Source organism: Sinohyriopsis cumingii, chromosome 16, assembly GCF_028554795.1.
Source record: "Sinohyriopsis cumingii isolate HCF-2022 chromosome 16, ASM2855479v2, whole genome shotgun sequence".
NCBI classification, from domain to species: domain Eukaryota; kingdom Metazoa; phylum Mollusca; class Bivalvia; order Unionida; family Unionidae; genus Sinohyriopsis; species Sinohyriopsis cumingii.
The window spans coordinates 5,561,956-5,580,238 of record NC_142976.1 but is presented as its reverse complement, the minus strand read 5'-3'; the positions used below and the strand labels follow the sequence as shown (position 1 = coordinate 5,580,238).

The window sequence follows — 18,283 nt, the reverse complement described above, 5'->3', positions numbered from 1 at the left end:
TATCCGGATATTGCAGGGAATGTACTGTATTCATTTCTGTTGATGGTGTACATGTATATGATGTAAATAATAATGTTTCTGCTTACTATCCAAAAGGTCTAGAGTTTCATTTGAATGAGAGTGGCTATGTTTATCCTTTTTTGAAGATCATGTAAATGTGGGCTGCGGTATAGTTTTACTTTGTGAGGCCTCCCCAAAATTGCTGTAGTGGTCGACATGGAATACTGGTCCAATCAGACATCCTGATTTCATGAGCAATGAGAACTGATTCTTGTCATCAGAACCTGTTCATTGTTTCCCCTATCAGATTATCTTCAAATGACTTATGTTCCCCAGGATCAAATATCACTGGGTGACTCCTGTAAATAATTTTGTTGCTGATGTAATGTTGATGTTGACTGTTGTTAGCTTGCTCAATATGATGCTGGCAGCCTAAATCAATGCATCATTAGCTGTGTCCATGTTTATGTTATACTAAGATAACAAATCTCAGACTTTAATAACAGAGCAATAGAAAATAGACTGTTGTGCTACAGTTTCCCTTCAGACTTTATATTCTGATTGAAGAAAGAGGGAGTGAATTTGAAGTTTGGCCAATTCATGTTGTAAATACCGTAATTTCAAAACTGTCTACTACTGTGCAGTCTTGTTCTTTGGCTGATCTTGCTGGGTGCCAGCACCTGTGTCATTATTCAGTTTTCTTTCTAACAACTTTTGTCAAAAGGAAACAAACACATATCCCACTTTTTATTCCTTTCATATGTTGGCTGGAAATGGATATATTACTAGCATTGTTTCTCATTTATTGCATTGCAGGGTATCTGTACAATAAAACACAACAATATAGGGAGCCACTGACTGAAATAGTGGGTCTATTTGTTAGGGTCAGTTGGTTCCGTATAGATGCAAAGGATTAAGCCTGGCACAGCCACTGGACACATGGATATTCCTGTGAGGGATGGTTACCGTATCAAGTCATGGTATTTAGTCTGGTGCGGCCAAATGAACGGTAAACTGCATAACACAAAATGAAATGAAACTGAATTTACTGAGAAGAAATAATGCTTCTGATCAGAATTTGTACAGTGTTTTCCTTGGGTCAAGTGATCTGTTTTCCAGGGTCAAATATTGTTAGTTGACTACTATAAATAATGTTGATGTTTGTGAACTGCAGTAAATTATGCTGATGTTGAAAAAAAAAAGCAAAAATCAAGGTAACATTATCAGTGCACACATTTATGTCATACAAAGAAAAAAAAAACATTTGACTTTAATAACAGCGTCATATGATTGTTGTGCTATCGTTCTCTTTAATAAAAGTATGGGCATGTTCCTTCCATTAACATTAAAATCAAACGTTGTCACCATTGGATTCAACTGTGGTAACATACTAGAAAGGCACAGGTCATATAATATAAGTATCATGGTTTGAAATCCATCTTATCTCCATTGTAACGAATTCCATGTGCAGCAGAATTTTTAATTTACTTATACACCTGAACTGAATGTCCTTCATAGGCAATATGTGATCCACAGCCACCAAGATTGCTTCAAAAGAACATAATCCTTTGATTAGGTTCGACTATTGTCACAGGCACAGTCAGCTTCTTATACACTGCACCCCTTGTGTTAAAGTCGTCAATTTAGGGAGGTTTACACAAAGTTCAAACCAAAAGAGCAGACCCATCAAATTCAGTCAACTAAAGCGCTCAAATGGAATGGGGCGTGGTCTAAAATTTAAACGAGAACAGGCGTGGTTAATTCTAAAGAAAGGCCACTCCAAAATTCATCACCAGATTCCCAAAATGCATTGGGCAATAGATGTCTCTGCATTTCTAAAAGGCACTATAAAGGAAGCCTTCCACAGCCTAGCATATGATGTAGCAGATGATTACTGCAGAGATGTATCAGAAACTTTTTAAGAAACCGACAGAAACTCACTTGCACGTGTTTGTGTTTTGTTTGAGAAGTGGATGAAGATATCCGAGCTCGAATGAACCTATGACAGCTTGCGTGAAGCGATTCTCAAGGAACACATCTTGAGTACATTCTGGCGAGAGTTAACATTGTTCCTAGCCATTGATGACAAGAGGAGGGAGCAACCGGGGATATATACCCTGGGCTCAGACCCATAGGGTCCCAAGCTGAACAACATTTTTTAAATTTTATAAAAGAAACATTTTGTTTGAGCAAGAACTAGGAGAGGCCTGGGTGTTTCTTACCCCAGGGCATGTGATCGCTCTCTATGGCCCTGTTCCTAGCAGAAAGGTTGCACATGCCTCTATAGCAAATTTCTGTAAAAAAGTTCCAATTTTATTCTTACGTGCAGGTGTGTAAAGAATTATGTTCGTGGCAAAATACTTAACATGTACACCCATGACCATATACCACAAACAGTACGCGATCCACAGCCACCAAGACTGCTGCAAAGGAACATAATCCCTAGATTGGTTTGGACTATTGCTGCAGGCAGACTTGGCTTCTTATCCCACCTTCCCCTGGCTTCATGTCGAAAAGGGTTAGGTGGTTGATGCCGCGTTAAAATCAAATAAGAAAACCAGGTGGACCAATCAAATATAGTCAACTAGAAGGCTCAAACAGAATGGAGGCATGGTCTAAAATTTAAGCAGGAACTGGGATCATTTGTATAGACTAAAACTTCCCTCAAAAACTTCCAGCTGCACCACAAGGCTGCTAAAAAGGAGACGGAGAAGTCAAGAGTGGAAGGTAGGATAAAAGAAAGGAGGAAATAAGAAGTAGAAGAAAAGAGGTGGAAACAAAAGAAAGGGAGGAAGGAAAGAAATGAGGAAGTAGGAACAATTAGAAGGAAGGAAGAAGGATAAGGATTGAAGCAGATGAGTAGAAGAGACAACCTTGGAATAGTGACTCTCTCAAATGGAGACCTAAAAATTCTAAATGATTAACTTGTTCAATGGGAATTTGATTGACCAGGTCAATTACTATGTCTGTTGTATTGAACAGATATTGAAGTCTTTATGCTGAATATATTTCTTAATTTGAATCCTTAGATTTTATCTAAAACTTTGATATATTGCATCTTGAGTTATTATATTGTGTTTAGTGTGTCAGCTTCACCGACTGGGGGCTCTAAATTTGTTAATGTACATCTTCTGCAATATTAAGTAGAATTTCATAGCTGGGTCGTGATATCCATCAAGATAAATTTTTATTTTAAATATTTTTTTAATGGGTATGTTGCATGTATACACCCTTAGTTGGTACAGAAATTAATATTTTGATATTTTTCAATCATCCTAAGTAATTTCACCTTATTTTTAAAAAATCGAAAGTTAACGTCATTGTAAGGTGTCCAGGAAGTGATCTTTTTTGTTCGGCATGAGTACAAGTACTCAATTTGACAGATGAATATGGTACTTATTATGCTTATCCAAACCAAATTGCTGAATCTCTAATTAATCCTATTCTACACAAATATGTTGTTTAGTTCTTAATACTAGCTCAATACAAACACCTTCCACTCAGTCCAAAAAATGTCAAACAGTTGTAGTGATGAACTAAAAAGCATGATTAAGTAAAACAGAAAGAGCCTCAATGAAAACGGCAAGCTACACCATATAACACAGACACGTTGTAAAATTTTGTTTGTTATAATAATAATAAGACCTAATAATGTTTCCTACCTGAAATATTCTCAGCATGTTTTTTTATAATGTTTTTCTAATTTCATGGTGTTTGTTTTTGTAATAATATTATTATATGTTTTTTATCTTATAGGTGTTGTCTAATGTTGTAAAGTGCTTAGAGCTTCTAAAGATTAGGCGCTATACAAAGTCCTCATTATTATTATTATTATAATACAATCTTGGTGTGAATGTGGCTGCTGATACATATGTGTGAATGAGGAACAACAACAAATGCTTATATGGTGAGAGATGAATTATCTGAGATTATAGTTCTTTCCATAATGTAAAACTTCAGACTGTTTACCTTCTCCTATGTTCATCTTGTGGCGGTAAAATGCAGCCATGTTTATCAAGGAACCTTTCTGGTCGGAACACCCATGGATCATTCCAGAAACTTGCATCGTGATGCATCGCCCATAGATTGATGTATATCTGGAATATGAAACAATAATTTTTTTTCTTCCAGCATATGCATATCGTTTTTTATATAAAAAGAAAACAAACAAAAAACAATAAAGTGGTGCAAGATTAATCAGTTCTTGATTAGTCAGCTAAATATATATAGTCTCAGATCAAATGCATCTGTGTTTCACATTTGAATCTTTTATCTCTTCAAATTCAGTGACTCAGAAGCTACAAAACGGCAAATTATTTTCATGCATCTGTAGTGTATCATCAATAGTCTCGAATGATTTATAATAGGCCACTTGTGATGGTCTCTAAGTACATGAGTGATGACAGAATTTAGGTTAGTAGTTAACACTATTGTTCTGAAATTCAAACATGGTCCATCAAGCAACTATTTTAGGTTTTGCCAACTTAGATCAGTGATATTGCTTTATTAGAATTCAAAGAAGTCTGATGAATCTTTTCTTGTCATTTCTGCTTCTCATATAATGTTCTTTAGGAGAAGCAAAAATGATTCTGGATATGAACTGTAGATTTTGACATGCTGCTAACATTAGTTTACGATTTTGACAACACTGCTTGTGTCATATGGTTTGATCAAAGAAGAATATTGGAAGGAACCGCTTTGATAAGATTGCGACCAAAATACTTTCTTACCGTTGTATCTGCCGGTATTTTTTGTCCCTCGATGTATGTATCAGAGATCGTAGAATGTGGCACGGCCAGTGGCACATGAGAAATGTATCTAAGTAGCTCAAGCAGACATGCTTCGAGGTATGGCATGGCTGCACGATCTGCGAGACACGGGGTTCTTTCCTGGCCTACCACAGTGTCCAGTTCAACTTGCAGATGATCCTGTACTTCCGGCAGGTGGATTAGTATTAAGAGAAGACATGTCATTGCAGTCGCAGTAGTATCAGTCCCTTAAATTGAATTTAGATTAAATTATTATCAGAAAGAAGCAATTATTAGTTTTAAACTGTAACCAATGCACAATATGTTAAAACAAATAACAAGCAATATCTTTCCCTAAAATATATAAGTTCTATATAAAAAAATACAGATCCAATATAGGTATGAATAAATAACACAAGCAATTTATACTACCTGTTGCTGTTCCTGTTGGGTTTAACACCATTTTCAGCACAATATAGGCTATACATGGCAGCCAGTATAAATGGTGGAGGAAGAATACAGGAAAACCCTGGAAAGAACCACCAACCCACAACAAGTTACTGGCAAGCTTTCTCACATATCCACATTGGCCGAACCCTAGACTCAAACCAACACAGACAGAAGTCAGATGGCAGAGATCCATAACGGAAAGTGCTTTAGACCACGTGGCCACTCGGGGCCCCCATAAATATACAGTATTAAAACTTCATCAATAATGTTGATTTCTTTGGCCTTTTCCATTATTCTATCCTAACATCCTAACTGATATCTAAAAACAAAAACCTCAGCAACTGGACTAAAACTTGTAGTCCTTCAAGAGATGTATTTTATTGTATTTAACTGTTTAATAGTGGCAAAAACAATATTTAAAGTAAACATTTCAATAACCCCATCAGAAAGAGATCGACATCTCAAACAGAATCTGTAAATGATTAGTGAGAATCAGGACACAGCAGAGGTAAGCAAAGAAGAATTCATGGTAGAAGCACACGAGAAAAAAGAGAGAGAGTGAGAAAAACAGTTATGTAAATTTTGATAAACTTTATACTATTCAAATGGGGGCAGTAACATGTATGTAAATTTTGATAAGCTTAAATGCCCAATGATGTATTACTGTTCTCGAGCTGCATAACAAACTGCATCAAACACTGTCTCATAAATGTTTTGGAAAAACTGTAAATTAAATGAACAGCATATATTTCGTCAAAATCATCATTCAACAGGATTTTATAATCAAAGCATAAAAAATATCAAATACTTGTTTTACATATCTTCTTCCCTTAAATCATATTAATCTGGCAACAGTAGTATATGCCATGAATTCAAAATGTCTAGAGAAAGAATGTGGTAAAATCTTATTGAAGCTTTTTTAAAATTACTGCACCAGCTATTGCATGGAAATAGTTCTAGCATGATCATTATTTATTCTTGATTCAATGCTGTATTTTTGTTGAAAGAAGAAAAGAATAAAAATCAAATATAAGAATATTTTTCACTGGTAATATAGAAAATACTGCAATTAATAAGTTATCATCATTCAACAATTGTTTCCATGTGGCAACTGGTGCAAACCCACTAGAGATGACATAAAATGCACTTTTGCTATCTCAGAGACACTTACCTGCCAAAATGAGGTTGGTGAAGGTTTCCTTCACCGTAGTCTCTGTCACATCAAGACCTGGATCCTCTGTCAGTCTCAGAAGGTCGGCTACAACAGTGTCATTTTTCCTGGGCTTCAAAAGTTAAAATACATCATAATTAAAGTTATTTTGTTCACTGTTAGAGTTCATATTTATAACAAATTGTATTATTTCTTATTTACAGAATTTTAAGATATGTGTACATACAATGACAGATAAGTGCATACCTTTTAATTATTTGCCATTCAAGTATCAATGATAATTCTAGTTTGTATTAAAATCCACAAAAAGCTACATGTATTTATATTTTATTTTCTTCTTAAGTCACATGTGTGCTATCTTAATATTACACATCATTTAACAAATGAAAAATGTGACAGTGATAACTTGTGTATTGTATGATCAAAATCGTAACATATAACATGAGCGATTATGATCCCCTAACATGTTGAAATCGATGTAAACATGTACAGTGAAATTTTTACAGTCATTCTAAGCTGTATCATTTTATTTTTACTGCCATCGAAACGGCAGTTTTAGCTTAACCTGGCAATTATTAAATTTAAATATTTAGACCACGATAAATGGAAATCGATAGCAATTTTCGACATTAAATTATGCATGCTCCTTCGAGAGTACCGGTATGTATAAAACGAATGCCTATTACATGGTAATAGCATTTTTACTGCTTTCCACCATCAAATGGATACTTGAAAGGTTTAGAAGTCCTAGATGAAGAATCTTGCACAAGTGCTCATTCCAAATTAAATTTACAAAGTCAAATACGTTCTATCTTTTGAAAGCCCCTGACGAGCAAAAGATTGAAACTGCTGTACAAATTTCATAAATTCCAAATGAAATGAGCACAAATGTAAGATTATATTTCAGTTGGCTCGGTCGTTACGCCTTTCTTTTGCATGAAGTTATGACTTCATTTATAATAGCATGATCTGTTATCACATGTGTTATATAGTTATAGGTTATTGGTCTGATACTGAAAATATTGTGAACGAGTAATGCAATACAAATAAAAGCAATTCACAATATTTTTCTGTACCAAATTAATAATATTTTTATTATATACTACAGACAGTGGCATAGCAACCACCCATGCAAGCAACTTTGGATGGGTAACAGGGGGCAGTGCTGGCTTAAAATTCTTATCCAACAACTTTTGTTATTGGGAGGTGGTCACAGAATTAAAGACAATAGTGCAGCTGAGGGTGAATTTGCTTGCAAAACTGTTGGGACATTTATGTATATCAACTGATTAAATACTATTTAAAAGGCAATTCTGGTGTAATATCAAGTACATAGAGGTTCTCATTATGAACTAAGAGCTCTCTGAAATCTTCATACATAGAGTAACAAATATATTGTCTCCATATTGAAATCCCGCTTGGCCATGATGGACAGATCCCGAACGAATAATACACATGATCCCAGTGACTGAAACTTGCATAATTACATGCCATATTGTAAACAATGAAGATGATGACGTAAAACACAACCACACAACGAGACTGCGCAAAATGTCAATGGCAGCCAGTAAGATCTTCTGATCTCATTCTTTTCTCCTTATCCTTTTCCTTTCTAATTTTATTTTTTTGAGGATACATTGGAGTGTATGTAAAACTACTTTTATAGTTATATTTGAAAGTTTTTGAAGTACAAGATTAATTTAAATCGATGTGCTTTGTACAATATTGCAAAAACCCACAGGTACTCTATTTTTTGCCTAGTAGTATTCACACTCCATCACGTCCCCACTACTCAATTTTAAAAATGAAAAGCATCCAGGATATTTAAAAATGCTCAAAACTGAGTAATTTCATTCATCAATTCATAAATTCTAACCAGACTGTCACCAGTGGACCTCTAACACTCATCTTTCTGGCGTTTCAAACAAAGCGGAAAAGAATTTGTGTTCTGCTTCTCCAAGTTAATACTTTACATACACAAGGTTTTAAATAAGTCTTTTTATTTTAAAGCTGTGACTGGAATATGGAATCCAGGTCCAAAACTAATGGCCAGGTCATAAAAAAGTACACACACACACACACACACACACACACACACAAAAACGTACATTCACTTGTCACTTGAAATTTGACCACCGTTTTGTTCTTGCGCATGTTTATTTGGTATTATGCACACTGAGTAAATAGACACTTAAACTTTGCTTTGGTGCCAATTCGAGGAAAGTAGGGGCCTTTTTTAAATTTTGGACCCCACCCACCCAACACTTGACCTGATCCAGCCCAGAAAACTTCCATCAAATCACAACCTCTCATGTATTAGTTTCTCATTCTCGGTTAGCACTTAATTCCTTTAAGTAATCATGAATATATTAGTTGTCAAATTATGAAATACTTTTACATATTAAAATTCATTAGAGAGACTTAAATCAGCTCACTGTCACGCTCAATTCCAGAGCAACCTTTAAAAGGCAGAGGAAGGACGAGGCATGGAGCAAGAACCAGAGGGGGAAGATATCCTGTGCAGTCTGAATACAGAGCTGACCAAGCTCTACACATAGTCTAAACAAGGCAGACAAGAATGAGGGTAATTATTTATTTATATCTTGCAAAACAAGTATTGATACATAGTGAAAATTTTTTGGTACTAAGTAACTTGGCAAAGACTCTAATATCTAAGTCTGTAGTGTTTTGCACAACCTAGAAAGTGCATACTTGTATTTTAAGATTATTTATTTTACCAAACAATGTATGTTTAAACTGCTTTACTTTCTTGTTGCTACTCACCACCCCACCCCAATATGATTTGATAAAGGAAGACCATGCACAGAAACCACAGAAAATACAGAAGCCACCTCATTTATATGGCCACCGTATATAATACCAAAATGGTAAAAGTATTATGGAGACAATCTCATAGAGTACCCCACTGCATGATGAAATACATATACTTGATATGAAACTAAAAACAAAAGGTTTTAACATGGGTCACTTAAATGTACAAGGTATAGTGGAAAAAATAGAACAGATTAAGTTAATGTTGTCTTCCAAGGAAAATAATATGCATGTTTTAGGACTCACTGCAACCAAGTTAAATGCTAACCACAATAATAAATCTATTTCACTGTCAAGGCTACAATAAACCATTAAGCAGGGACAGAGAGACAGCAGGGGGGATGTCTTGTATACATTAGGGAAGATGTAAATGCAGAAAGGCGATCAGACTTGGAGTCACGTGAAATTGAGAGCATTTGGGTGGAAATTTCTTAAAATAATGCAAAATCATTCCTAGTTGGTTTCATTTATAGGCCACCTTCCTCCAAAGCAATTTGGAAGGATAATTTTTTGGAAACAAATAGAAAATGTTCTTGCACAGAAGAAAGACACATATATACTTGGCAATATAAATAAGGACCTACTCAATACTCAAATAAGGAACAACTGGATGGAATTTATTGAATCATTAGGCCTAGTCCTGCTGGTAAATGAGCCCACAAGGGTAACAGAAATATCAAGCACTCTTATTGATCACATTTATATCAACCTACCAGACAATGTGGCTTATGTTAATGTATCAAATGTTGATCTTAGTGAACACTACCCTACATTTTTGACAAGAAAAGTTAAATGCAAGAGAAATAGGAAAAATACACACAAAACTATCACTTACAGATCTTTCCAAAATTGAAGTAAAGAACAATTTCAAGATGACCTATATAAAGTTCCATGGAATATTATCCAAAATTTTGATGAGGATGCATGTTTCTTTATCCAATAGGTATATAATAAAAAATTTGTTAAAAACTGTCTCAGTAAACTTGATACCAAGATACTTGATCAGATTCGTCAACCACTCATTAAAACGTCTGACTCAGCTTTTTCAGATAGCATAACATTCATAATCAATTTAAATATTGCAACCTCATCTGTCCCCAAAATATGGAAAACAGCAAAAGTAATTCCTATGCACAAATCTGGTTGTAAGAATGATGCTGATAACTACCAGCCTTTTAAAGAAACTGATAATTTACCAGTGTGATGAAAGCACAATTAGATGGTTTACTTCGTACTTAAGTGAGAGAACACAACATGTTTACATAAATAATGTTCTGTCTGAACCTGGAACAATTAGATATGAAGTACCACAAGGCTCACTTCTAGGTCCATTACTATTTATTTTATTTTTTAATGACCTACACCTGTTACTAAGGGACTCAATTTCATCTACAGATCTCTATGCAGATGACACAACCTTGTCAGACATCCAAAACACAAAGCACGAACTGGAAATTTCTTTACAAGATGCCCTAAACAAACTGGACAACTGGTGCACATGCAATGGCATGGTGGTAAATACTGGTAAAACTAAAATGTTACTTATCTCAACATGGCTAAAAAGAACAAATCTTGGTAGTGATGAACTATGCCTGACAAGGAAGGATAAAAATTTGCAAATGGTCTGTCTTGATAGACTACTTGGTGTTTTGGTAGATAATAACATATCATGGACTGAACATATCAAACATTAGTAGGAAAAAAGTAAATTCAAGTTTATGGCTTCTCAGTAGGATAAGACATTTTCTCCCTGAAAGGCACAGAAACCAAGGCAGACTTGCAAAGATTAATAATTGATGTAAATACATGATTGTTGTAAATGCTGAAATTTCCATGGTATCATGATTTTAGCTTTCAAGCATTCTGTACCACATATATACTGGGATTCAGTATGCTTAATCTTTTAAACAAATTCCTGGAGATCATAAGTGTGGAACCAGACAGGCTGAAGGAACTATTAATACAGGTGTTGCATTTCCAACCCAGCCTTGTCTTTAATGTATTGGAGCCAGGTTCAAGGTAGTGTGGTGGTTATCACCCAACCCCCAACACAGGATTACCAGAATTGTGTGTGGAAAATGCAGGGAGATGCCCACAAACCTAGAATAGGTGTTGTGAGAGACAACTCTGCATATCACTTTTGCTGGTAATGAATATATCAAGTTTTGTTTACAATGCGTACTGTCTCTTAATGCATTATTCTTAACATGCTTAAGAGTTTATTCAACATAAGAAGTTTTAAGACTTTTAGCAAGACTGCTTACCAGATGAGACATATGCTTAGATTATTTCTTTGCAACCACTGTGAAAAAACTTTAAAATTGTAAGCCATCCGAAAAAAGACATGCATACATAAGCAAATGATAATATTTTTTATTTACAATTGATACTCATCGAGTAGATTCTTTTCATTACCTGGTTTCAATGTGGGTACCTCACTATACTAAACAAATCTAAGCTGATGATGATGCAAGGATAAAATTCTTATGTAAATATTATCTTCATCTGCAATCAGCCGTTCCTATTTGATCCCAATGCAGGAGTCTCTGGCTTCTAGAAATGCTCCACAAAAACTTTGAGTTATCCATCTTAACATAAACTACACTTAATATCTGTTCTAGTTGTGATGGAACTCTCAGTGCTCACGTCAAAATAAAAACCGTGTGCAGTTTTGATCTATGTGTATTTTACAGTGGAATTTGCCGATCAAAGATGAATAACATTTGAATCAGCACATGTTCCTATTATTTTTTTTAAAGATTTTTTTACATTTTAGAAATAGCATATTACAAATTGGAATAATTTTTCAGAATTGTCAAGTTCATATCCTTGATGAGGCTGTACTTGCCTTGACCAGGCTGTACAGATGGGATGCAATTGAGCTCAACGATGAAGTTGACTTGATGAGTGCCAACAGACATGCTGGCTATAAGCAGTTCATACTACAGCAACATGGAAGGATTGGGTCTGGACAGAGACATGTAATTCCCTCTTGCTGTTTCTGGCAGATACATGACAAATATCCGGATGGAAAATACACTGGCTTCATCCCCTCCATGCTTGCATGAATTTAAACACTTTCTTGACTGTACGACTTTGTATATAAATGAATACAGTTGACTTCATTCTTTGTTGTCTTGTAACTGCACATAATGCTTTCATTCTGATTTTTTTAACACCAGTCTATTTCTGCCTATAAAAAATGTCGACACGAAGGTCATAAATAATCAATATAAAAAGTTTTCAGCAATTGCAGATACAGTATTATATATTATTTTATTTTCAACTACTGATATTTACAGGATATTATATAAAGTGTAACCTGCCTTAGCAGACACCTCCATATATCAGACACTGTTTCATATTTGATATAACTAAAATCGAGAGATCTTCCCCTTCACCAAATGAGTTGATGGTGGTTTTTGAGGTGCCAGGTTTCTACAAATTCTCCTGGGATCATCTCCTTTAGTTCTCTTCTCCTTCACATACCCTGCTTTCCCTCAAGTCAACAGATGTGGGCTTTCTGCAGCTCCCTGATGTGGGGATATGTTTTCTTTTCTTTGCAAGGGTAGATGGACCATCTGCTGCTTTTTTTGTTGTAACATTGATACCTGTTTTAAAGAAAATTTTATTTACTTGTTTGACAAGCACCCCATGCTAACCCATATTAACTTTTCACCCAAATATTACAGCCTCATGACCAGTTGTTTTTGTTTTTATTTGTTCTATCCAAAAAGTACTATGTGAGACAGGATGCATTTTTGCTCATTCCTTCAGAAGGCAACATGTTTTCACAAACAGGCATTACCTAGTAATCATCATGATGACAGGATCTTCCCCCAAATGTCCTGAGGAAATTCCATGAACCACATGGAACCTTAATAAAGTATGTCAGTCCCCTGTGAAAGTGCAGTACATATCATTGGATCTAATTATTAGACTTGCATTGCTCAAATCAAAATAAATATCCACTAGAATGATAACAATACTAATTACAAGATCTGTATGCATGAAAATATTCAGATTCCTTACCACAAATATTAAAAGAATGTATGCCGATTGTTGCAAAATGACTTGTATCTAATACAAAGTTTTCATGACTTGTACATGTGAATAATATTCCATTCGTCTGATCTCCAGGCAGGGATCATAATGCACAATCAGTATATAAAATTATTTCTAATTTCCTGTAGTGAAACAAGCTTACACTATCTCCCCTTCTTTGTTTCTCATTACACCTCAGCCACTATAGATATTGTGATCCAAAAGCAGATATCTCATTCCTAATCCTGTACACAGGAGGGATGTATGAAAATCTCTTGGCACAGAACATCATGACCTGCTGATGAAAAACTTCAAGCTCAGCAGTACTTCTGCAATTATCAAAAACATGTATCTTGTAACATGTGTCACTTGTAACCAGCTCACAGATTAATACAATTATTAAATAATCATTACTGTTGGTAAATTTGGCATATATAAAATCTTTACTGAAGTGTTTATTGATAGAGTGTCATGGAATTGTTTATGTATTATACCTGAACTTACCAAGACTTGAGAAGGAGAGTTACTGTACATGTATCATGTGCACACAGCTTATGAATGCTTATTCAGATCTTCAAATGGTAGATATATACAGTAATTTATTCTTAAGTTGAGAATAACAGGATTTAAAATGGTCTTCACATTTTTCTTTTAAATACCATGCAATTACTGCTTCCTGAAATGGCATACCTGAAATATAAGTAATACTCCACTGTTTAGGAACCTTTGGTTCAAGAGCACCTGTGCCAAAATTTTCAGCACTTTGGCAACCTTCTTGGGATCAAGCCAAGGTTTTGTCTGCTCTTGATTCTCCAACAATGGTTAATGCAGACATTTATTAATGCCTTGGCCATGTGAGAGGACCTACTCATGTGTAATGGTGATGTGATGTAGGACACTCCTCCAGATACTCTGAAAGAATGCCACAATCTAAACCTATAGCAGCTAAAGCTGGTCGCTTTTGTCATGATGACCCCATATTGATAAGACAGCTTGATTTATATCATCAAGGGAAAGTTACATTGTAGATTTGGCTAATAGTTAATGTAGCAGGATTGCAGTTTTGCTTGGATCAGTGTTCCTTCAATATTCCACCTTACTCTGACATTTCAAATTAATTACTTTTAATAGACTACATACCTAGAAGATTTGATGATGTATATATATGTATAAAATATACATTAAAAGAAATCAGAAGATAAAGATTATGCACCGTAATTTGGATTTCATACAAAAGTATACAGTAGCAAATGTTTACATATATCTGTTTCAAATACAAGGACTGAAAACTCACCAAAAAAATTTCATAGATGCTAGCAGTCTTGCACAAAAACCAAAACTGGCTCATGATGTCTTGGGACCATTCTAATGAAGCCTTTTTCCCTTCTGTTTGGCAACATTGAAAAGAAAATAGATAAAATAAAGTCAAGGATGCATGAAGAGCAATCATCAAAACAGAAACACTTTCCAATTCCAAAAGTTTGATAACAGTAAAGAGTGAAAACCAAGAAGTTTTGTAAAAATCAACAAATCATTAATTCCCAAGAATAAAAAATAAAAATTTAAAAAGAACTTACAGTATTGTGAATTAAGTCCCAAATAGGTTCTATCACCAGTCCTAATGAATAAAGTTCTAATTAAATGCCAGTGGTGTCCAAAAAAAAGCTTAAACTCTGTTATCTCAGTATTTTGTTTTTAAATTAAATATGTCCTATTCATCATGGGCTAAGTGGGTAGATGGGAAGAGGGTGTTTGCAAGAATTGCTTGTGGGATATAGCTATAGATGGGGAAAAAGAAAGCATATGAGATATGAAGACATAATTTCAATATATGATCACTGGTCCTCTAAGTATTGAGTGGTGGGGGGAGCTGTGATTATTGGATTAGCCAGCATAGTATACTGGAACCTTATTGCCTAATCAAAACAATGACAGTTCAAATTATGCCTTTTTTCCATGCATCAGGTGGCACAGTTGAAGTACCCCACTCCACTTCTGTGAAAGCGAAATTGAAGGGTGGGTTTTTTTTCTAACTCAAACTAAGAAAAGTATGAAGTGGGAACTCAACCTGCTGGCACAGTTATAATAATGTCCTTTATCAGCATTGCATTTGTTACATCATTGTTTTCAGTAGAATGACAACTGTATGACACACACACCAAAATAATCTACAAAAAATTTGTAATTTTTACCTTCCTGATTCAATAGAAAATACTTCAGATACTGAAGGTGTCTTCATTCTCTCTGTATGTTGCAAAAGCATTTGACTTGGTGTTGATGTGAAGCATGAATATGTACTGACCATTGGTTCTGTATGCTTGGGTTCATCTTTTGCTATATTCTTTGTGTGTGTGATTTGGTTGTTTAACGTAGCTTTAACAATTTTTCAGTCATATCGCTACGATGTCTGGAGTGTGGCAGTTTATAGTGATGTCTAGCACTGGGGCATCATGTTGATGACATGTAGCATGATGTCCCACCCAGTCACATTACAATGACACCAGGCCAACCGAAGCCCCGAGTGGTCTAAAGCGCTGTCTGTTACATATCACTATCATCTCACCTCTGTCTGCATGGGTTCGAGTCTTGGATTCAGCCAATGTGGGTATGTGAGAAAGCTTGCCAGTAGCTTCTCGTGGGTCAGTGGTTCTTTCCGGGGTTTTCTTGGGTTCTTCCTCCACCATTAATACTGGCCGCCATGTATAGCCTATTGTGTGCTGAAAAATGGCATTAAACCCTACAACAACAACCAGGCTGTCCAGTCCTAACACTAACCTCTTAGTGCTGAGTGCCAAGCGAGGCAACTATTAGTAACATTTTTGTAAGTCTTTGGTAAGACTCAGCTGAGATCAAACCCACGACCTCCTGCATCCAAGGTGGACGCTCCAACCACTAGGCCACTGGATATAATATGAATATGAATTAAATATTCATTTGTCTTATAGTTTATGTTTTAAATATGTTTCTTTGTGCACTGTTAAACACTTGAAACTAAAATACTTCATTTTAGCAAGAATACATAATAATAGATCTTTAAAAAAAATCACATCAATAAAACTAACTTGACTGCAGCTCAAAACTTTAACTGATAACATAACAACCTGCCAGCCACATATACAACATCCTTTAGCAGCAGAGGGGGCGAATCCGACATTTTGTCCAATCGTCATTTGGCTTAATTAGTACTTTCTGCACTCAACGATCTAGTGTCGTCAGCGCCTGGTAAAAAAAAAACGACGTCCTCGTCGTTGTCATCGTCGAGGGGCCAAATCGACAATTGTCCGGAACGTCATTTGGTTTAATTAATACCTTCTGCGCGCCGATCCCAGCGTCGTCAGCGTCCGGTAAGCACAGCGACGACCGCGTCGATGTCATCGCCCCCTCTGCTGCTAAGTGGTTATTTACAATGAAAATTATTTACAACTAACCGAATATTTGGTCAAGTCCGATACGATATCGTGTCCGAGGATCATGTAAATTTATCGTTACGAATCCATGTGGGGTCGACTGAGCACGACTAAAAAAGTTTCGAAAAACATTAAAGTCCATGTCACCGCCGCACCATGTCTGCCAAATATTTCGTAGCGTGTGTGTATCAACGCCGTTGAACACAGCAAGAATATTACAGTTGTCTCTAATTACTTTTGGAATCTGAGTGTATCGTTGAGTGACATATATCACGTCAGTGTTTTTATGCCTGCCTCTGGAAAATATCCTAGCTGGGTTTTTTTGATTGTCTAACATAACATCATCGTACACGACTAGATTGTTAACGTCGCCATCAATATCATCAATACCCGGTGCATCATTGATATCCGTAATAAACTCAATAACATTTTTTTTAGCGATCGCTGATGCATTCTCGTTGAAATCTTTCAACACCTCGTAGCATCGTTGATCATCTACGCTAGGGGCGATTAAATACAACTTATCCCACTTCATCCATCTCATTATTAAATTGAGTAACAATTGCGTCTTGCCGGATCCAGATGGTCCGATGATAATCATCCGGATCGAGTTTGGTAACGCTGCAACATGCTTAACTGGTTCTCTTGTTTTAGTCGCCGAAAAATCAATTATATTCATATCTCTATACATAAATTATGGATCTATATTGTGTGAAGTGTAGAGTGCGTACTGGCACAAATGATATGACAACCGCTACAACAAGAAATAATAGATCGGCGCTTACTGGTAAGTGTGTACAATGCGGTACAAAGAAATTTAGATTTATTTCTATTAGACCCGGAGATGTTTTAAAAAAAAGCGAGGAGGTGACATCGCAGCCAAATTGGCAAAACTCCCCGGAACACCGTGGGCAAAGTATCCAGGAGAAAAGCACCTCCCAGGATATAACTACTGTGGCCCCGGAACACGATTAGATATTAGACTCGATGATCAAAATCAGCCCAAACCCGGTGAGTATCCAATAAACGCTATCGATAAGGCGTGTCATGCTCATGATGTTGCTTACTACAAAAGTAGCGATCTGCAACAGCGTCATATCGCGGATGTAAAATTAATTCACGCGCTAAATGCTATTCCTGATAAATCCTTCAAAGAAAAATTGGCCTCATGGTTGGTAAAATCGGCTATGAAAGGTAAATTAATGATTGGAAGCGGAGCTTCTCGCGCTGGTAATTGAAAACGAGAGCGTTTATAATAACAACATGGATTCCATCTATTATTCTCCGAGAGGATACTGGAAGGGGAAGGCCGCAATTGGTAAGCTTGCAAGCGCTGCAAAGGTAACAAAGACCACTGCGGCTAATTGGTTATCCAAACAGGCTATATGGCAAATCTATCTACCACCGCCTAAACAAATCAACTTCTCGCGCTTTGATGTCAGCGTACCTAATGAAGTTCATCAGGCTGATATACTATTTCTGCCGCATGACAACGGTTACAAATACGCGCTAACCGTAGTTGATGTTGCGAGTCGATACAAACAAGCGGAGCCGTTAAAAACAAAGTCGGCAACTGAAGTAGCCGCTGCGTTTGAAAGAATTTATCGAAGAGGCCCTCTGCGCTGGCCAAA

General features: G+C 36.0%; 1 protein-coding gene and 1 long non-coding RNA gene across 6 annotated transcripts in view; both read right to left on the bottom strand.

Moving 5' to 3' along the window:
* The window catches only part of LOC149779863 (steroid 17-alpha-hydroxylase/17,20 lyase-like), a 64,852-nt gene that overhangs the window by 13,343 nt on the left and 33,226 nt on the right, over positions 1 to 18,283 (bottom strand). For all 5 annotated transcript variants that reach the window (XM_089936538.1, XM_089936536.1, XM_089936540.1 and 2 more), the window contains 3 exons: positions 6,370 to 6,481; positions 4,731 to 4,996; positions 3,970 to 4,097 (listed from right to left, as the gene is read on the bottom strand). In XM_089936538.1, coding sequence (XP_089792664.1) covers positions 3,970 to 4,097; positions 4,731 to 4,996; positions 6,370 to 6,481 — 506 coding nt within the window. The remainder of the gene's footprint in view (positions 1 to 3,969; positions 4,098 to 4,730; positions 4,997 to 6,369; positions 6,482 to 18,283) is intronic.
* Positions 12,689 to 16,367, bottom strand: LOC149779864 (uncharacterized). The gene is made up of 3 exons (XR_016414948.1): positions 14,540 to 16,367; positions 13,409 to 13,574; positions 12,689 to 12,812 (listed from the first exon to the last, which is right to left on the bottom strand). It is a non-coding gene; the product is annotated as an uncharacterized LOC149779864 (long non-coding RNA).